The sequence below is a fragment of the Pholcus phalangioides genome, unplaced genomic scaffold (assembly GCF_987345545.1).
Source record: "Pholcus phalangioides strain wild (caught in Gottingen) unplaced genomic scaffold, Ppha-v1.0 ptg000003l_1, whole genome shotgun sequence".
In the NCBI taxonomy this organism is placed as follows: domain Eukaryota; kingdom Metazoa; phylum Arthropoda; class Arachnida; order Araneae; family Pholcidae; genus Pholcus; species Pholcus phalangioides.
The window spans coordinates 32,859,296-32,881,742 of NW_028301596.1; the positions used below are offsets into that span (position 1 = coordinate 32,859,296).

The 22,447-nt window shown below is 38.6% G+C and overlaps 2 protein-coding genes across 2 annotated transcripts in view; both read left to right on the forward strand.

Moving 5' to 3' along the window:
- Positions 1-13,367, forward strand: part of LOC149088429 (photoreceptor-specific nuclear receptor-like) — a 64,595-nt gene extending 51,228 nt beyond the window's left edge. Inside the window, exons 5-8 of the mRNA XM_089247517.1 lie at positions 7,149-7,435; positions 9,436-9,739; positions 10,736-10,841; positions 12,896-13,367. Coding sequence (XP_089103643.1) covers positions 7,149-7,435; positions 9,436-9,739; positions 10,736-10,841; positions 12,896-13,028 — 830 coding nt within the window. The 3' untranslated portion in view covers positions 13,029-13,367. The remainder of the gene's footprint in view (positions 1-7,148; positions 7,436-9,435; positions 9,740-10,735; positions 10,842-12,895) is intronic.
- A 5,462-nt stretch (positions 13,368-18,829) lies between these two features.
- The window catches only part of Mfe2 (peroxisomal Multifunctional enzyme type 2), a 59,650-nt gene continuing 56,032 nt past the window's right edge, over positions 18,830-22,447 (forward strand). The window contains exon 1 of the mRNA XM_089247518.1: positions 18,830-19,045. Within this exon, the coding sequence (XP_089103644.1) occupies positions 18,982-19,045 (64 nt within the window). The 5' untranslated portion in view covers positions 18,830-18,981. The remainder of the gene's footprint in view (positions 19,046-22,447) is intronic.

Below are 22,447 nucleotides of genomic sequence, written 5' to 3' on the forward strand. Positions count from 1 at the left end.
CCCAGCATCAACCATCCGGTAGAAGAACCCAAAATTTTAAGAGCACTTGAATGTTGAAGATCACCATCTAGAGCAGATCTCTGCTCTATATAGATGGTGTTACCGAGGCGCCACAACCAAGAGAGGGTGGGGTGTGGTGCTCCGAGCAATGGACCAGAAGGGCACTGAGTTTACGCTATTTAACTTACAGGGAAGGAGTGCTAAAATAGATACAGACCACCCGCAAGCGACTAGGTAAAATTTTCGTTTCTGGTTGCCTCACTGTGGGCGAAACAAAAGCAGAAAAACCAAGTTAATTGCGAAAAAGAACTCACTTCAATGCTCAGTTTTTGGATTGAGATTTCGCTCAATTTCCATAAATTAAGCCACAGCCGTATCAGCAATACTATAAGCCCCCGGGAAAAACAAATTCTTCTGAGGCCCCACCCCCCTACCTGACTATAAATACCTGCTTATACCACAAATCACGCATACTTAATTTTTACTCTCTCTCTAAAAAATTTTAATCAGATCAAATTGTCATGAAGCTTCTACGACACTTACTGCGTATCAGCTTCTACGACACTTACTGCGTATCAGCTTCTACGACACTTATCTCCCCGTCAGAATAATCATACGGGGTCTATGACTCGTAGCTTCATAGACCCCGGGAAAAATTATTTTTCTGAACACCCCCCACCCCCCGTTAAAAAATTCCTATGCTTATCACCTTCTCTCCAAAATTTTAAGCAGACCTAATTGTCAGAAGCTCAGGGGCCATGTAGTAAAGGGGACGGGGGCACCAAAATCATTTGAGTGCTTAGGGCCTTCATATGGGTTAATCCGGCCCTGCCTTTAGGGGTATATTTATTATATACACCCTATATTTAAGTAACCTCCTCTTCCTCCTCACCAGAACATGGCCACCCCTCTGTGTCAACGAAGAGATATAAGCAGATGGTTATTAAGCCAGGTTTTCCTAGGAGCAAGTTTCTACAGCGCGTGCAGAGTGAAAACGCTGATTGGTCAAAAACCTGAATTTTAGGTTATTAACCAATCACCATTTTCACGTTGCACACGGCGCAGAATTTCTACTCCTAGAAAAACCCGGCTTAAAGTAACCAGTAATCATATTTGAAAATCCCTTAAAATTCACAACACAATAAACGACATCAACATGTATACATGACTCGCAACAACAACATATGCAGTTTTCCCTCTTCCGGTCCCCGAGACCCCCAGGCAAAGCTGTATTAAAGAGCTTAATACTATGGCTCGAAATAGAGCCAGTCACGGGCTTTAAACTTCTGATTCTGGTTTTGGAAAGAGCTTAATACAGCTTTGCCACTAGGTGTCATTTGGCGGGTAATATCGTATCCGTTCTTAACGGCAAGCGTGTTGACGAAACTCCGCCACAGTTTTGGCTTCGGTAATTTTGTGTGATAAAATACTTTAAATTTGTTCGTTTTTTAACGTTATCTACTTGTAACTTTAAATAATATTTTCCAATACCATAATAAAATTTAGTCACATTTTTTTTCACTTTTACCCGAGAAATCAATTTTTCAATAATTTACGGAATAATTGATTGTTTTGATAAGTTGTGCCCACTTATGAAACAGAGCCGCCCTCATCAGATGCGGGGCCAGGTGCTTCTCAACAGTTTCGAGGCATTATAAAGATTTAGTACTCCCTTTGCCCCGATTTTACACATTTTGTGGGGGAGAGGAATCAGGGCATCCGCTATTTCAGAGGAATCTGAGAAATATTCATAGAAAAATTTGTGAACATACAATTAAATGTAAGTTAATGAAGAAATTGGTGAAAATTCAGCACTGAAGGTAATTTCAAAGCAATGAGAGAAAAAATTCCTGAAACTGGAGAACATTTTATAATTGATGAATTAAAAATAACAAAAAAAATGATTCCAGAACTGGTGAAAGTTCAGAATTAACGAGAAAAAATTGAAATTTTCAGAACCAAATGAAAGAAATAATTCCATAAGTGATGACAGAAATAATTCCAGAATTAACTAAATTAATAATTCCGCAATTGATGAAAATTCAGAATTAATGAAATTTATATTTCCGCAATATTGTTTAAAATTGAGAAATAATAAAATTAATAATTTTTCAAGTGATGAAAATTCAGAATTAATGAAATTTATATTTCCGCAATATTGTTTAAAATTGAGAAATAATAAAATTAATAATTTTTCAAGTGATGAAAATTCAGAATATTAACGGTATAAGAAAAATGCTTATTTACATTGATTCTAATGTAATTCAGAATTGATGCTAGAAATAATTTCAATACGGAAGAAACTGAAATTTTGAAGGAAAAAAATTTTGAGTATCAAAAAATGCAAAAACATTTTGAAAATTCCAAAAAAATGAATGCTCTGGTGTGAAAGAGATAAACAGATATTTTCGCTGTTTATAGCCCAGCTCCAAAATGTGGATGCACTGAGATAGTCATGCGTGAGTTTCACAAATTTTCGATGACGACGAAACTTACAAAGAAAAACTAATTCACTCTTCCAAAAGGGAGGGGGGGGGGGAATGGAACAAAGAAACTTCCATTTAATATAGTAACGGACCAAGCCTTCCAAAAAAAAAAGTTTATTCCTCACAGAAAAAATTAAAACATTTTATAGCTTTTTCTAGACAATCATTAAATTACCGGGAAAAAAAACGCATCATATTCATCGACCAATGACAACTTCCTTCCCTAAAAAAATACATCGAATTTCTACTTAATAATCTTAAAAAAATATCCTAAATGAACATCACAACCGATACTAATTAATCACAAAAAAAAAAACAATAGTTTTTTTTTCATTCTTCTTCATCAACCGCTTTGGGACTCCATTCACAGAATCCAAAAAATTGACAAAAAATAGCTATTATTATTATTATTATTATTTCATCGCGTCTAATAATTAGGCAATACTTTTAAGTATTTTTTGTATCTTTCATTAACAAAAAATATAAACTTCGTGTCTTTTACAAACCTTTCTTTTTCTGGGGGGGGTTATCTAATTAAACATTGCTATACCACGGGAAAAAAAACTTTACAAATTAAGAAAAACTTGGACATGCAAGAAAAATTGGGCTAAAAAAATTACAATAAATAAACTCATCGGGGAAAAACTTTTCACTTGCATTGGTTTCTTCACAAATATTTTTATTTATAAAGAATACATTTTTTTCTTTCTCATGAGTAATATAACATCAATTTTATATATATATATATATATATATTTCCTTCAACGTCTCACTCAATTAACTTTCGGGGAAAGTGAAAATTCTATTAACCCCTAAATTACTCATGGGTCCCGTGTTTTTAAAGCTCATTAATGATTTATTTGATGAGCCCTCCCTCCATTTTTTTCCCTCTGTCTCTTTTCTAATCATTTCTATCACTTATGAATTTCTTGTTAGGATATTTTTTTTCATTAAAGAAAAAAAAATTCCTCGAAAGAGGGAGAATTTTGTTATTCTGTGTATAATTTAATGAATATTTTTTTTTTTTTACTCCCATCGAATTTTTTTTAATTATATTTTTTCCCTCCTCTTAATTTTTCCCTCAAGCGTTGAAAGAGAATTGGGTACCTATTTTTTATTTTTATTTATTTTTAATTAATGACTGGAGATAACGGGGATACAAAAAAAATTGATGATCAAATTAATTGATTGGTTTTTTTTTCTCTCTTTCTCTCTCTCGTATTAATGAAGATACTCTTCGTATTACTTTAAATGATGTGATAATTTATTTTTTATTGTTATTTTGTTATTGTTATAATGAGTTATTTTTATGGCATTGATCTCTGTGGGTATATAATTTTTTTTTCTTATCTTATCTCGTTCCAATAATCTTAAGTAGATTAAAGAAGGGAAATTGTTGTTATTAATATTTTCACGTCAATTACTCGCTAAGTATAATGTTCCTTTTTTTTGATAATATTCACTCTGGTATCGGCTAAAGATGCTTTTTTTTTTGTTCATTTGTGTGAATTTCTTGAAAAACAAAAACATACAGAACAAATACTATTGCAACATTTTTTTTAAACCAATAATAATGTGTGTGTGATTAGCTGTTTATTGTGATCCAATTTTAATAAATGAACATTGTTATTGAGTGGATGATAATTTTAACGTCTCTGGTTATTTGTGCGTTTTTTCGTTAAGTATATTGTTTCTGGGGATAGTGAATATATTTTAAAGAAAAAAATAAATAAATAGTGAACGCGTGTAGCTTTTATATTGCACCTGTGTCTTTCAGAACTAGGCACATCTCCAAAAATTTACATTGTCCAGTCGGGCTTGTAACTTTAAAATAATTAGAGATGCCGGAATTAATATTTTACATGCCCGAAATATATTAGCTCTGGATTTACTTACTTTTAAAAGTTTTTAAAACAAACTTATTTATTTTCATAAAAAATATCGAAATTTTGATATAATTTTTTTTTAATCGACATTTTGAAAGAAATGCGAAAATTCAAAATGAATGGAACAGCAATTAAAAATCTAAAACTTCTCAAACTGCTAAATACAATTTTCCGCGATGTTGACTTCGGAGAAGCGGTGCCCAAGTTATCCGATGTCTGGTCGTGTGGGCTTTGTGAGGATCCAAGTTCGAACCCCGTGGGTGGCACAGTGGTGGCCAGCTGAATTTGGTTTTCTGCGATTTTCCGAATTTGGGGAGCGAATGCGGCCGGCCTCCCATTTAAAAAAGTCTCTCCGCAAAGAGCAGGCAGTCCTACAACACGATACTGACATAACATGAAAATTCAAGCATTTAACATTATTGCTTCAAAATATGGAACACAGATGGCAGCACTAGCAATTATCCGAAACAAGCAAAAGTCGGACAACATCTTAGGGCCATGCATACACTCACGCAACACGTTCCAACATGTACCGATTCGTTAGAAATTCCTAAGGGGAATGTGTACGAGATGTATGTTCGAGTAGTAGCAGTAGTCCCCAAGTTACAATTCACCTCACCTACACTATCATAGTGTAGATTCATGATACGGGACCGGACAGTAGGCATGGGCCTAGTATAGGGTGGATGCAAATAGGAAACCAGGGCATCTTGGGGGGGAAAAAAAGAATTCAGAAGGTATTACGGGGGGTGTCGGATTGTAAGCAATGGATAAAATTACCTATTGGCACTAATAGCCTGGGTTGTTTAGTTCAGTGTTCTTCCGTTTGTTTTCTTATTGTAGACCGGTGAAATTAAGTGAAGTCTTTTAAAAAACCGGCATAAATTGAATAATTTTCGAACTTGTTAAAAAAAATTGGAAGAAAATTGCCCAAGCTTCTGACTTATCATGTTTCATATTTTTATACTTTGCTATTATTAAACACGTGAAACCACTTTAAGCTAGGACATCTGCTGTCACCTATTGAACAAAATCCGAATCTGTTATAATTCTCAAAATTAAACCATTGTTTGTTTAATGTGCAGAATGAAAATGTGGTATGAAACTACAATTATTTTGTGTTTTTTTCACACCCGTGTAAATTTAATGCACCAAAACACTGGTTAATATGTTTTTTTGATGTTTACAAAAAAAAAGTAATTTAGCGGGAAATATAAAAACGTATTAACCGGTATTTCGCAGTCGATCCCTCATAATACGACTAATTTCCGTGACTCCAACTCTAATTCTCATTAAGATGTTCCTGTTTAAAGCGTTTTCCTGCTCGCAGTGTTTTCTATGACGGTTTTTTGGAAAAACGTTACGAGTAGGGTCCACTGTATATGCCTGCATCGGGCATGTGGTCGAAAAAATACATGGCCGGTCAAAATTTTTACAAGCTTCGGACATGTCGGGCGCTAGATTTGTCTAGCCCTGGTATCTACTACTACTACTCAACTCTGTATTTTCTTCCAATTGAAATATAACGATATATAAAATTCTTACTCAGTTGAATACTACCTTGGTAAACGAAAACTTTCTGATTCAATCAGAAAATACACTTTTTCCTTGTAAGGGTTGTTTGTCTTGGCAGACGTTAAAATATCACATGATAAGATGCTATAATAATATCAAACGATATCAAGGAAATAATGCACGTCGTAAGCATTCCTCCCGGGAATTTCTAATGCATTGGTAACATTCAGGAACGTATTACGTGTGTATATGCCTGGCTCTAACATATTTATATGTTATCAGAGTTATGCTTGTTTCACGTTATACTGATGTGCTGCCATCTGTCTTCCATATTTTGAAGTGAAAAAACGTAAAATGTCTGAATTTTTACGTTATGTAGATATCGATGTTGAAGGTTTGCCTGCTTTCTGTCTACGGAGAGACTTAAATTTGGGAAATAGGCTCTCATTCGTCCCTAGAAGTTGGGAAAACGCAAAAATCCAACTTCAGCCAACCACCATTGCGCCGTCAATGATGTTCGAACCTGTATCTTCATGATACGCAGACGACCGCACAGCGGCCGTGTATGTGTGTGTGTGTGTGTGTACGTCTAACATTGGCATATGCTTGGGGGGGGGGGTCCCCCGTACGGAGAGTATAATATTATTTTGCAGGAAAAACTCTCCCCTTCGGAAGAAAAAAAAAATGACGAAACCCTCCCTTCCCCCTTCGTACGCCACTACTGCTGACCCTGGGTCTCGTTCCGATTTTCCTCAGGAAAGGTGATATTACCAGTGGCGTCTTAATTGATGAGCTCACGGAGTCCAGGCCCAGTGCCCCAAGTTGAACATGAGAACCCAAATCATTGCAACTTTTCATTTTCTTAATTTTTGTCACTTTTTTGTTCTTACTGTGATGTTTCATCTCATTTTGTGTTATTGTCAATTCAATTCATTTTTAATTAAGATAATTTTTCACAAAATTTGAGGAAAAAAGAGGAATAAAAAAAATTCGGCTTCCGTACGCCCCTGAGAACTTATTATATCATCCTTGGGGCGGGTGGAAACCCTGCTGGCCCTAGAACGAGATTATTTCTGATAGAAATGACTGGAATGTTTAAATTGCACTTGAAAAGGAATGAAAAGTTATGAGCATAGATATATGAGAGTTTTTTATTTCGTTTGTAAAATTCTAATTAATATTCAGAAAATGTTATCATTCACGGTGTAATTTAATGTTTCTGATTGAAATACGTTGCTTAGTATTTTATGGTTATTTCAAGGTATTGAAGCCATTCCGCAGTCCATGACTGAAGCCGCTAGGGAAGAATTACTGGAACAACACAGGCAAAACGCAGGTGGTGGTGGAGGAGGCGGTGGCGGAGGCGGGCCCCTCGGCCCCACGGGTGGTACACCGTATGCTGCCCAAGATATCGGACCACTTTATAGCTGTTCACCTCTGTCTCCGAGCCACGAAACCCTCTACGAAACTTCTGCTCGGCTACTCTTCATGGCAGTCAAGTGGGCCAAGAATCTGCCGTCGTTCGCCAATCTTCCTTTCAGAGACCAGGTCAGTGATTCCACTTGTTCTGGAATGTATTTTATTCCAGTTGAAATATAGCGATCTACAAAACTCTTACTCAGTTGAATATTACGGTGGCGATCGAAAACTTTCTAATTCAATCAGAAAATACCCCTTTTCCTTGTAAGGGTTGTTGGGAAGGGCTTTGAAAGACGTTGAAATATCACATGATAAGATATTATACTAATATCCTAAACGATCAAGGAAATAATTGACGACCTCATGGTGATTAGAAGTGAATCATTTCATCATCATTAGAGCCCGGAAGTTTAGGCACTAAAAAAGGTTAGTTTATAAAGCACGCAAAAAGGAACTAAAAATGCCTAAAAACAGGCATTTATAATTAGTGGAAAAAAGGAAAAGTAACTCAAGCTACGATATTGATGGTCTAAGAATGGGCTAAAAACTGACTGTACTGACTGAATCTGCAGTTTCAATGATGGATTACAATAATTGGCGTGGAAATAGAAGAAACGTATAGAAAATATATATACGGGGTGCATAGCAAACGGATGTATGGCATTTTACTGGCGAACCGTTGATCTTAGAGGTATACTTTCAATTAGAAGACGTTTCCAAATAACATGTGGACGTGAGATATGTCATTCATATTGCGAAGGGTTGTAAGGTTATTAAACTAAAAACATTGACTTTTCATACGGACACCCTGTCTAAAAAACCCAGTTGGAAAGTTGTTGCCCGTCTCTCCTGATGCCAACAAAAAAAAATTCATGTTTCTAAGTGTGCAATATTCACTGAGATATTCGAATTCGAAAAACGAAGGAAAGTTGAGGAAAAAACAAGTCTAAATGCGGAAAAACCATTTCACCCGCATTTAACACTGTTTTTCCCCCCAATTTCCTCCGTTTTTCGAATATCTTAATGAATGTTGTTCTTACCTTGTTCGTACCGTTCGTACAGGTGTTTCATTGTATATTACAATCGAAAAAAAAAAAAGACGGAGATACAGAGAATCTGGGTTTGTACCCACAATTACCAACGAAATTTCAATTGAAGGAAGCTTCACCATTACTCAACAATCGCATAATCATTCGGCAGAGTGCAAGGAACCTGTAAGAAAATAGAGAAATAACGTTTAAAAAAAGACTAGAATGTATATACGCGTACGCCATCTGTACGTCACTTTCACGTTAAAAAATTTCTTTAAAAAAAAATCCAGATCACCTCAGAATGATGGAGCACACTGCTACGCAAATCATCATATCTATATGATGGAAGTGGAAGCACGCCGAGGGTTAAGAATAGGTGACGCCAGTTCTTCAGAAAACTGGCCTTTGAAAGAGATGATCCCTTGAAAAGGGGAAAAGTAAAATATATGTAGCCAATGTTTAAAAAATTCCTTTCCAAAAGATTCAGGCCATATGATAGTATCGGTTTCTAACATCTTGTTTACGGAGGTGGCCCTTCATAGATGTTTGACTACAGTATGTCTATGTCAAGATTTCATGACCTGGGAGGGAGGATTCTAGGGGTTCCGTTCTAGGGGAGGATTCTAGGGGAACCTTGTGTAGCGAACATGTATATTATAGTCAAAGCCCGCGACTACGAACTTCAAAGTGCCGAACTTCTGATTCATTGCATTCGGAAATCCGTTATAACATTAAGAAAATATGGATATGGATCACATCACATAAAGTCTTGCAAAATATTACCATAGTCACACACAGGGCCGCAACTAGGGGGGTGTCGGCGGATCTCGTGCCCCGGGCGCTGGACCACAAGGGGAGCAAATTTTATTCTCAAACCTCACCTTCAACACTACAAGGGAGCGCCAAAATGCGCAGTTGCCCCGGGTGACGAAGCATCTAGTTGCGGCCCTGGTCACACATCTAATATACAAAGACATCAATATAATAAATCTCATCAGTACGTGCAGATTGTTTCAAAAACTTGCATAGAAACATAGAAAATGCAGAAAAGTGGAAAATACCCCCAAATGTTTAAATATGTTTTTTTTTTCGTTTCAGGTGATTTTGCTAGAAGAGGCTTGGTCCGAACTGTTCTTGTTGTGCGCAGTTCAGTGGTGTATGCCACTTGAGTCGAGTCCACTATTCGCTCCAGCGGAACATCTGACAGCGGCAGTCGGCAACCACATCCCTCACGCGGCTGCTCACAGCAACGGCAGTAATGGCAGTGGAGTAGGGAAAGCCTCCGCGGCTCTAACCTTGGCCGACGTGAGAACGCTGCAGGAGACGTTGGCCCGGTTCAAGGCCCTGGCCGTCGATCCGGCTGAATTCGCTTGCCTGAAAGCCATTGTTCTCTTTCGAGCAGGTATGCAATTGGCAATTTAACTTTTAAAAAGACGTATATGCAGGGTGTCCCGTAAATTCGTAAATAGTTTAAAAATTCATAAAAATTGAAGAGAAATTGGTCTATTTGAATGGATTTGCAAAGAAGTTATTCTCACGAAGGGGGAATTTTTCGGTACATGAAAAGGAAATGTTTCGAATTTTTGTCGATAGAGGTCACTGCAAGAAAGCAAATCACTGGAAATATGCAAATCAAAGTCATATAAAATGCGAGGTGGGAAATTAACAGCATATTTCTAAATTTTCCTGTTACTGGCGCTCAACGTCGTCTTAAGAGCATCATGGGTCCCCAAGGGATTTTTTTGAGGCCCTACCGAGAAAATTCTCGAAAAATTCAACTACTTCTCGTTTTTCTGAGGCCCCCCCCCCCCCTATTCTCTTCAGGCCACCGGAAAATACCACCGTTAAGACGGCACTGCTGGAGCTTACATAAGGTTTTTGGCAGCAGTGTTGATGTTGGTGGATAAAGCACTATTGGTGAAGTTGTTTTATCTCAGCCACAAATCGTCAGCTGAAGCTTTGTGAACGTTTCGGACACAGCAGGGATTGGAGAAAGATTCAAGTACAATTACTCCTGTCGAACCGTTTTCGCCCCTAGGCCCCTCTATCGATGAAAATTTGAACTAATTTTTTGTCCCTTTCGTGAGAACAACTTTTTCGCAAACCATTAAAATATGTCAATTCCTTCAATTTTTATGAGATGGGACATCTATGGGACATCCATAAACTCGTACTATTGACCGCGAGTAACAGTATACGAAGGACCCGGTGTCGGCAAATCATTGATAATTTCTTTTGTCTCCCTCAGTATGAATTTATCGCACTTTCTCACTTTATAATACCGAATTTCCTTTTATCTTGACATTATAAATTCGTTTGATATTTCCCACTCTATAACACACATTCTATAGAAATTCGAGTTGCTATCACACGTTTTTTTTCTTCTTTTCATATTTAGACGCAAGAGGCTTAAAAGATGCTCATCAAGTAGAGGGACTTCAAGATCAGGCACAGCTTATGCTTCAACAGCATGTTAAAGCTCAACATCCAACTCATCCTTTCAGGTACAATCAATGGCAACTAAAAAGCGTAATCGAATAATTTCTATATATATTTTCTATTATTATTGCTATTAATTTCTCCGTCGTCAGTTTTTAATCGGAATAAATTTCAAATGCATTCATATAAAGCAGTGTCTACAACACATGGCCTGCGGGGCCGAATATGGTCCTTTATGGCCGAATATGGAGCTTTAAGTCGCGGTTCACTAGGAAACGGCTAAAAAACATTGAAAAACTATTCAGCAAAAGAAATTAGTTTGATGGAGCCCGCATTCCACTACCACCGACGCTTTGCACTGTTGTTGTCTCCACCGGAAAAGCGCATTAACCAATATACCACAGAGACAATTTCTTTCCTGAAGCCAGGTCTTCCTAGGAGCAGGTTACTACAGCACGTGCAGCGTGAAAACGCTGATTGGTCAAGAAACCTGAATTTCAGGCTTTTAACCAATCAGAATTTTCACGCTGCACACGGCGCAGAAATTGTCTTCTTTGGAAAACCCTGCTTTAAGCTGGGTTTTCCTAGAATTTTAGGTTTTTTGTGCCGCGTGAACTGAATTGAACCATGCCGCGGTGGCAGAAACGTGTTACATAATCACGCTACACATTTATATTTTTCCTGTCGTGACGCATCAGCTCAGGGCGGCTATATGGCCCTGGCGTCAACTATTCTGTCGTCTGCATGTTCTGGTTTGAAGGCAAGGGGAAAAACAACAAAAATGAAGAGAAGATCGGTGAAACGAGCGGCGCACGGCGCATTTGACCAGCACCTCCTAGAGATAGAAGGCCTCCGCACTCTTCTTGTGACGTCAGTAAGTAGTCCATTTTCCCTCAGAATATTCAGAGAAAAAAATTCCCTGCTCGTGCCAGTATCATCGTTGTGAAGAAAAGAAATGATCGAGCTCAAAATTGGCGATATCTATGCCCCACATCCACTCACTATGCTCATCTCACTATGAGGTATTTGTGAGCCAATCAGGAAGATTCTACGCCAAAATAAGAAGAAACGAAATAGGATGCTGTGTTTTAAAATGTGACAAACTTGCTAGGTAGTCTGAATGACGTTTATGGCAAACAGTGCAGAGGCCTTCTATCTCTAGGAGGTGCTGATTTGACTCCTCCAGAAGCAGTCCGTCAATTACGGCCGACGTAAAGCGCTTGCGGGAGGAGTGTTGCACTTATGTAGGAAAACAGTCGTACAACTTTTCCTATCGAGGATTGAACGGCGTGTCAGGCTGGGCGATTTACGTTGCGCACGGCGCAGAAAACCTACTCCTAGGAAAACCCGGCTTAAAGACGGGTTTTCCTAAGAGTAGAACGTTTGTGCCGTGTGCAGCGTGAAAACGCTGATTGGTTAAAAACCTGAAATTCAGGTTCTTTTGGCCAACCAGTGTTTGCGTCACGCTGCGCGTGCTGTAGAAACCTGCTCGAAGGAAAATCTAGCTTTAGCCTATCTCGGGGCCGGAAGTGGGGGGGGGGAGAGAGACAACGTACCCGGAAGGCAAACTTTCGGGGTAGCAAACTTTACGGAAGAACAAAAACATAATTAAAAAACTATCGGATTTCGTTGTGGGGGGGCAGAAAAATCCTCCCCCGCCTTCCTCATGAAAATCCAAATTACGGCCCTAGCCGCCCTTAACTCAGCAATAGCACCCCACAAGTAGCAATGCGCACCCAGCGCATCACGCTACTATGCTTGTTATAGTAAGGAAAGGAGCAAGGAGTAGTTGCGTTTCTATGCTATATTATAGAGTGCTCAGCACGGATTGCAAGATCAGCATCCGATTCCCGGTATAGACAACAAACTTTTCTTTCCAAAGTTCGCCTCAGCATTAACATCCAGAAAATGCCTTTTTCTGATGTGATATGGGGACAGAAAAAATAAAATCTTTCCCTCTTTTTATAATGTAATATTATTTCTTTATTGCTGTAGGTTTTATTTTTGTTTGTCTTTCTTATTTTTTCATTTCTTCATTTTTTCGGCAGCCACTTTTTTGCTCGTTGTGCTTCCAGAATTTTTATTTGTATTTAGAATTTTCATTTATTTATTTCTGCAGGTTCGGTCGTCTTTTGCTGACTCTGCCGTCACTGAGGTATGTCCCAGCGGAGCGGGTAGAAAACATGTTTTTCGGCAGAACCATCGGCAATACTTCCATGGAGAAGCTGCTCTGTGACATGTTCAAGTGCTGAAATAGAAACACAGATGCTGACAGTAATTCCAACGAGCCGCTGGTCGGTCATTTAATGCCGAATATCACGGATATCTGGACATCACTGTTACTGATTCCCCCCCCCCCCCACACACACACACACAGAGTTTCCTCTTTTTAATCACTGCTAGTCAATGTCGACAAGATACATTTGTATTATATGTTGGACTCCACAAGAAGAAAAATTTTGTTCGCTTTTTTTCCAGAAAGGCGCAAGAGACATTGTTTCTTCCCCCCCCCCTCCCCGTTGAAAATGTTTTTAGTGTTTTGATTGTATAATAATATTAGCTATGTAAAATAAAGCTTCGTTCATTGTCTCATTTAGTGACCGTGACCGTGAAACAGTTAAACAGAGCGCCAGACCCATTTTTTAACAAATGGTCTACATCTCCTTCATCATTGTGACCACTATTGGCGTGGTCGATTAAGTCTCATTTAGTGAACAATCAATTAAAACAGATACGCGCGGGAATTTAAAAAAAAAAATACTTGAAATCAAAAATTTTGTATTTATCATCTGACGACAACACAATTTTTTTTAAAGTATATAATTACAGTTCTTTCTAGTTATGGCATGTTTTCAATTTAGCTTCCATGAAAAGTTTCAATTGACATCTTTTTTACATTCGAAGTCTACTACTAATACAAGATTCATTGAAAGACTGGTTATTTGTGGAGATGAAGATTACAAACAAGAAAATTCATCACTGCCCCCACCGGGACTCGAACCCCAGTCTCTCGCTTGCCGGACGAGTCCGACATATATATACTACTAATACTACTACTTTACCGTACATGCAACTCGTAAACATTCCTCTGTGGGAATTTCTAATGAGTTGTGATGCATGTAGGAGCATGGTGTGCGTCAGACCAACACCACTTATAGAACAAAGCCTCCGCACGAAGCTTGTGCATGTGTGGTGTAGTAGTAATAAGTAGGGCCTCCAAAAAATGGCTCGGGGATCCATGATGTTCTTAAGTCAGCCACCTCGTTGGGCAATTTGCCTGTTGTGGCGTTGTATTTGTATTATAAAGGGTCTCAGAAAAATGAATTTTTTTCCAGGGACCCATAATGCTCTTAAGACGGCCCTGAGTGACGGCGGTCGCGCATGAGTGACCTAGATAGCAAGGAACCAGGTCAGTAAAAGACCAAAAGAGTGACCTAGAGAGTTTGTAAGCACGTGAGTGACCAAAACAGTGTGCAAATATGTGAATGACCAAAACAGTGTGCAAATATGTGAATGGCCAAAACAGTGGGCAAATATGTGAATGGCCAAAACAGTGTACAAGCATGTGAATGGCCAAAAAGTGTGCAAGAATATGAATTGTCAAAACGACCTAGAGAGCAAGGGACCACGGGTCAGTGAGTGACCCATGGGCGTACTCAGCGAGGGGCAGAGGTGGGCAGCTGCCCCCTAGAAGAGAAATTAAGTGTAGTAATTGACACAAAGCATAGACGAATAAATATAGTGTCGGTGAGTTGCTTCCCCCCCCCCCCAGAGTTCAGATCCTGGGTACAGATCCCCTTGGAGTGACCAAGAAAATGTGCAAGCATTTGAGTGACCATTGGAGTGATTTGAAGACAGGGTTGGGCTATAGATCATCAGGGTGGCGAATTTGAGGAATGAATGTGTGGTTCAAAAACTTTGACTGGAAAAGAGGAGAAGGGGGTAACAAAACCATAAATCACCTCTGATCACGTAAATATTGGAAAAGATTGGATTATAGAAAAAAAATTTAACACATTCCTTCACATCACCAATATTCATAAGTACAGCCTTGTCTGTTCAAAGTCAACAGCAAACAATCGAGAGTAGAAAAAGTTTTCCTTGACTCGATTGAGAAATTCTTTTTCGAAAACAAAAGGTGAACTCGATTCGATGAATAAGAGGCAGAGACGAAATATATTACACATGCAGAGAGATTTCAGGACGATTACATTCAACCGCGTATTACAGTGGAACTCTCGTTAATACGTCGCTCAGTTATACGACTTTCACATTTATACGACGTTCGGTTTCGGTCGCAATTGGACAACGACATTAAATGTTTAAATATTTATTTGTTCGAGGTAGAATCTCAATTATTCGACGTGTTCACTTCGACTCGAATTCCATATCTTTTTTTTTAAAGTCATTTGTATCCATCAAATGCGCAATTTTTTTGTAGACAGTGAAAACGCGTTGATGAAACAGTTCTTACATGTTGCGTCGCAAAAGAAATTTTAGGGTAATTGGTGACATATATGAAAGCATCCATGGAGCTGGCTGATGACCATTTAGAGTGGACACTTGGTTGAACTGTTCATTGCTTGCTTCTGAGAATGCACAGACGCGCCGAGCACCCCAAAGAAACGGGTTTCAAATGTTTGAAAGATGTTTTTCCTTCCAATGTTTTCAGCGTTATCCCCAGAGGGTGGGAAAGTCCATTGCAAGCATTTAGAGGGTATAGGTCTGCCAATAAGAGACGGCATAACGCACGGCATTTTACTGACGAACCGTTGATCCAAGAGGCATACTTCCAATTAGAAAAAGTAGCCAAATAAGATGTAGCACTCAGATACGCAATTCATGTTGCAAGGAGTTGTATATGATTGAAATAAAAAAATAAACTTTTTATACGGACACCCTGTGAAAATAGAACGGAACCCAATGGAAAAGTTATTATACCCCGTCTCTCCTGATGCCAGCAAAAAAACATTCAGCGTTTCTAAGTGCAATATTCACTGAGATATTCGAATTCGAAAAACGCAGAAAAGTTGAGAAAAAGCATCAGATGCGGGTAAAACGGTTTACCAGCATTTATAATGCTTTGGTTTTTTTTCAACTTTTCTCCGTTTTTTTTGCATCAGAAGAGACAATGCTATAACTTTCTAATTGAGAATGCAGCCAGCATTTACGATATGGAAAATTTTCTTAATTACACTAAACACCTAAATTCAATTCTCTGCTCCGATCCAAACTCTCTCATGTGCTATATTTCAATAACTTCATGTTGAGTTTAAGGCCATATACCCAGGAGATGCCTTCTGCTCCTTTTTCCTCCTTAAAAGGGTATCGCAGATCGGAACAGCCTCCTCATTTACATACATATATATATATATATATATATATATGGCCGATATCGTCGTTTGCAGGTATCTCGATGTCTCACTGACACGTTCTAGTATTCAACGGAATGGTAACAGTTACCATGCCTTTTGTTCCATGACACTGTTTGCAACAGTTGACAACTTCTGCGAAATCGCCACAGAAGCATACTTCACATCTACATGACCCATAATATTCGTCTTATACTACTTTGTGTCAGAGCAATGAGCAAAATTTCCTAACCCCTTCCCTCTTGGAAAACCAACGATCAAAGCCGCTTGAAAGGTCTTTCTGTAACTCAATTCAGCTTTGCCAACGATTGATGATGACGACGACGACGATGATGATGAAGCCAGTGGTTCCCAAACCTTTTGAACAGTGACCCACTTTTGACAAGAAATGTATCGGAGACCCTCTGCATAAGGTGACCAAATGTCCTCGTTCATCGGAACATTCCCAATTTTTTTCTTCGTAAATGGGTTGTCTCGAAAGAATTTATTGGAACGCCTTTTTTCCTCTTGGTTCCAGTTTGCAAAATTAGGGATGAATGAAATCAACTTATTTTCAGTAGTTAGTTGGCAGTGCTGTTTTCTTTTTTTTTTAAATATATATGTATGAAATTGGCAGTGTAGGGAGAGCTTAGACGATGTACATAGAACATAAAGAAGGTGTATGTTCCTTGATTTTGATATGCAGTGTGATTCAGAAAGAGCAATCTAATTTCAGAATGATTCTTCACTTCAAAATCTAAAAAACGGGCAAATCCGGGACATTTTTCGAAAAAGTCGGAAGAAAGGAAAAAAAAGCGGGATTGTCATGGTAAACACAAGGCAAAATGCGGGACACATGGTCATAGTATTCTGAGACTTATTTTTAAACGATTTGTAAAATCACCCCTTTCAAAAGCGAACTCTAAAATGTAATTTTATCAAATTCTACTTGTAATTAATATATCAAGTTAGTACTTACATGTGACTTAGAAATCAGGATATCATCTAAGTATATCAGAAATCTTAATATACTTAGGTGACTCATAAATATTTTTCAAAATTAAAAACACAGAATGTGTGTTATAAAGGGGCAGATCGATATGAAATCCTTTCTGTAATTAAATCTAAAATAGTTTCTTTCAAAAACTCAGAAAATTATTTCTCCATTGAGGTTTTTTCCCCTCACTCATTTCTATAAATTCTGTAATTATCCAAGACTTTTTGTTGGCGGGGTATTGCAAAAGTTTTAAGGGCCACATGTGGCACATTCCGTACGCTGAAGACCCCCTGGTCTAAAGCTTCCCAAGAACATGATATCGATGAAAAAGAAAAGAACTGAAGGACACAGTTGAAGTGAGGATGAAACGAATCATCGAAACATTAATTATTAATTATCAAACTTATAACAAAAAAACAGCAAATACAGTTTCAAACCACACAATAGAAACTACTACTTCTACTTAACCGCACACGTACCTCGTACACATTCCTCTACGCAATTTCTAACAAACACGGAATGTGCGTGTACGTGTTGTAAATCTAACGGGAAGTTTGTTTCTGTGTAACGCCTGCTATGTGTGATGCTGCCATCTGCCATCAGTTTTTCTAATTATAAGGGAAACGTAATCATTGAATAATTGTATCGTGGTAGGCCTGTTACTGCTCTCTGAGGCGAGACCAGTGATGGTAACTCATTGGTAACTCAAAAATTGGCCAAAATTTGCCCAAGTGAGAATTTCTTAGCATTTGTGAGAAATTTTGAGAGTTCATCAAACAAAAGAATTTTTGCAAAAAATAAGAAATTAATGCAGTGCAATACTATTGTAAAATACTTGATTATGTATTTCCCCGCTAGATGACAGCACATTTTTCTGAGTGCGTGGGAAAATTTTAGTCAAAAGGGAATTTTTTGAGGGAAATTTCGCTGGAAGAGGTTACCATCACTGGGCGAGACTTTTTAACGGGGAGATCGGCTTGCATTTACGCCACCGCAATTAGTAAAGCATAAAAAAAAAGATTAATTGAAAAGAACCATTGTAAAACATTCTCTGCCAATAACCCATTCTTAAATTGCTCTTATTGAAAATTAAATTCCCTAATCAAAAATCCACTTGCTTCCTCTCCCCCTAAAAATCATATTGCTCCCTTCCTCCCCCCTCCCCCCCCCATTGGGCGTCGGGTCCAACGTTGGGAACCGCGGAATTAAAGCCGGGTCTTACTAGGAGCAGGTTTCTACAGTGCGCGCAGCGTGAAAACGCTGATTGGTCGTAAAACCTGAATTTCAAATTTTTAACCAATCAACATTTTCACGCTGCATACGGCGCAGAAATTCTACTCTTAGGAAAACCCAACTTTAACACGTTGCGGATATGGGTGTAGGTCCTTTTTTTCCAAAGCCGCTTGAACTCTTTACATAAATCCAACTTTATATATTTTTTTTCCTAATAAGTCTCAGTTATTCGACTTACGTACGACGTTTTGACTCGGCCTCTTTTGAACGTCGTATAAACGAGGTTCTACTGTATTATAATTGAAGAACCGGTAGAGGGGGAAAAAAAATAAACAATAAAAAAAATAAATAAAAAGAGAGAAAATATAGAGGGAGGAAAAAAGCGAGTCCTCAAGCGATTTTTATCTCGTCCTCACGGAAAGAAGAAGAGAGAGGTCGTCATATCTTGCGTAATAACGAGCTCAGCCGCTAGAGGCCGCTATCGGAAAAAAAATAGTAAATAATCTCACCAAGCTAAGGAGTTACTATTTAACCAGCTTTGGCAATAAGGAAACTCGGTGCCAACTTCCTAGTAGGTTTTTTTTTTCAGCTTCGGCCGTTTAACACAACACGGACCCTGAAGCCATGGCTGTCTCGGGCCCTTTAAAATTTAGCGGAAGGGTCGCTGTAATAACAGGTGCCGGAGGAGGTAAATTTAAATATATTTAATTAAAATTTATAAATTCCAACAATGAATTACGTTTTTATTCCGAACTGACGAGTGTGTAAACTTCCGCGATGGCGGTATCTCAATTAGATTATTAATCATTGATGCAGCGATTATGAAATTGTATTAAAACATTTATCATTTTTTGTAGTTTTTCAATGAAAATGAATCGATGTCTATGATGTTTATATATAAGTGTGATTTGTGGCTACGAATAATGTGAGCGTAGATGCTACAAGGAAAAGTACGATGTAATCTTTAACGATGGTGTGATCTAATCGCTATCTAGAAATGTGATTTCCTTCGGGGAAAAATTTTCTTCTCTTCAATGCATGATCTTTTAGTGAGGGTGGTGCTCAGGGCCAGTGTTATCCGAAGGGTAGTTTCACTCCTGCAAGGATGACACCACTCTCCGCTACCATACAAAGGTTTTTTAACAACTGGCTATTGCGAAGATGAATTCCTTGAAAGAGAATTCAACTGCCTTTGCGGGGAATCGAACCCACATCGTGGTGAACGTCCTAGACTAAAAATGAAACAAATCTCTCAATCTTTCTTTGGATTGAAGCTCGTGTGCGCTGAACGGGACCGCTGGACCTGTCTCTGAGTCGAGTTATAAATACGTCGCCATCTGGTGGCAGTGTCAGCAGTTGTGAGCTTGGTCCATGTACGGTCCCGTTCAGTGCACACGAGTTCAAAGGAAAGATTGAGAGATTTGTTGCCTTTGTAGTCCAGTGGTCTAGTATGTTCACCCAGAAAGTGAAAGGAAGTGGGTTTAATTCCCTGCAAAATCAGTTGAATTTTTTCTGTCTTTCCAAAAATTCATCTTCGCAATGGCCAGTCTCCACTCCTCTCCAAAATTTGAAGGGGTAATTTTGTAAAACAAGGGGTATTTTTTATGAAAAGCTTAGTAGTGCTATATGAAAGAAATACACGTACATAAAATTTGAAGGGGTAAAATTGAATTTTGATGCATATATTGGCGAACACTGCTCTGGGTCCCCCCCCCTCCTCCTAAACACAAAAGAAGGGCTGACAGGGCTCCTAGAACGATTCTAGATATTTTTAAAATGTTTTTTCAAGCTAGGTGAAAACGCAGTATAAGCACCCTTCTTGGCACTGCTTTGGCGCCAAGCAGTGCTGAGTCTAATGTAACCCCACGAAAGGGAAATAAGGAAGCTTTTTTTCACCGCTCACCTGTTTTTTTATATATTCCACCACACAGCAATAATCCCATAGAAATTGGAATAATCCCTAAGGCACAAACACGTGAGATAATCCATAGGGGGCACACGTATGAAATAATCCGAAATGCACGTAAGAAATTGAAATAATCCACGTGGAATTTGAATGGGTGGTAAACTCATACTACCAAATTTTATAAAGAATCACGACAATAAGAAATTAAAATCACAAGAAAAGTAAATTCAGAAGAGTTTGAAGTTACTAGTCTTCGGCCCAACAGAAGCTATTTAACACTGTCAAGAATTAAAAAAATTGGTTCTGAAATGCGATGGTGAGCAGAACATCCTGCAACAATATGCGACAGAAGGGAAATGACACGTAGTTCAACAATGCATTAGCACAGAAAACGTTTCGTCCAATTGCTAACATAGATGCATGCGAATATGCAAATCAGTGGCTGCACCTGTAGGCGAACTTCATTTGGGCTCGGACATCGCTTTGCTCCTCCAGCCATTAAAGGGGGCCCCTGTCTCTGGACTGAAATTATCAACTCTGTTTTCACCACAACCAGAAACATGGCAATATTATTTCACTAAGCAGGATGAAAACCCTAGCAGACCGGGAAGGCAGTATAATCCAGTTGAAGCAGAAGGTAAACAAATGTTACTGAGTTGCCACAGTTGGCGACTTTCTGAAGGGGTCTAAACTGCATCCCACCTTTTTTATGTCATGTCAGTATCGTGTTTTAGGTCTGTCAGCTCTCTGCAGAGAGGCTTTTTCGAATAGGAGACTGTCTTTCATTTGCACCTTGAAGCTGGAAAACTGCAAAAACCTACTTCAGCAGACCACCACTGTGCCGTTAACAGGGTTCAAACTTGGATCCTCAGGATGAGAGTCCAGCATGTTGCCCACACAACCGCACAGCAACAGTCGTGGGGATGCCTAAAATTCCAACCTAGAGGCCCTGCTGGAGGGTCAAATTTCATCTCAGCAAAATCCTTGGCTACTCAGTCAAAGTAATATTTTGGGGGGAGGGGGGGTGTTGCTCTTTACTGAACTTATCAATTTGCATACTTTCAATAATCATATACAGTAGAGCCACGATAACTAGACATGATGATAACTGGACTATCTAGGCAACAGTGAGAACTCAAGCTTATCTGCCGCTGGGTGCAAAACCTCATGTGCCACCCATAAAGACGACCCTCACGAATGACTGACAGGGTTTTAGGTCCACCTGACCCTGGGATAAATCTGATTTTTTCTTAAAAAACAAAGCATCATATCATTGTTAACGGGACAAAATATCCATGACCATACATCTTGCTTTAAAAAAAAACTCCCACATTTTCATTCAGTATTATTTTAACGTTTTAACGTTCTTGATTGCACCAGATAACTTGATACACATTATAGTTTATACGGATGAGTCATCATTACCATGCCCCCCCCCCCACAATCTGCAGCAGAGCCCCCTTTGGTGGGCCTTATTACAGTGAATTTATAGCGGGGGGAAAAAACAAGAAATGACAAGAATTGTCCTGGGCTAGAGCCACTTACATCGATCATTATTTACGCTTATCCCGTAAAGAGGAAGTAGGCAATAACGAGGTGACTCTTATTAAGAAATTTATTTTGAATTAATTTCTGGTACTCCAGAGACAAGTAAGAATTTTCCTTTGCCTTTATTTGACCGTTCCAGAAAAGTTACTGGGTGGGGGAACCAAAATGCATACTTTCCGCATTGTGACAGAGTGCATTCTTATTTCTGGTATTACCGGTCCCAGGCCCAGTTTGTTCCCTGAAGTTTTCTTAACATCTTCGTCATGGAAGTACGGCATGAAAGTATCTCATGAGAGTTTTTTGAATTGGATTTTTTTTAAATTTTGGTTTCTAACTAATACAAATATAAGGCCACAATAGGCAAAATGCCGAACGAGGTGACTGAAAAGAGCTGGCAAAGTGGCTGAAACCTAAGATGTCATTCAAGATAAGAAACTTTACATAGAAAATTGCAGATTATATTATTTTTTGTTAATTTAATAAATGATGGAATGGAATGGTTCAACAACAGTCGATCCCGCTTATAATGTTCCCACTTGGAATGTTATCCTGCTTATTAAGACTTATTTTCCAATTCTAATTCTTACTGATATTTTCCCTTTTAAAGTATTTTCCCGCTTACAACATTTTTCCATG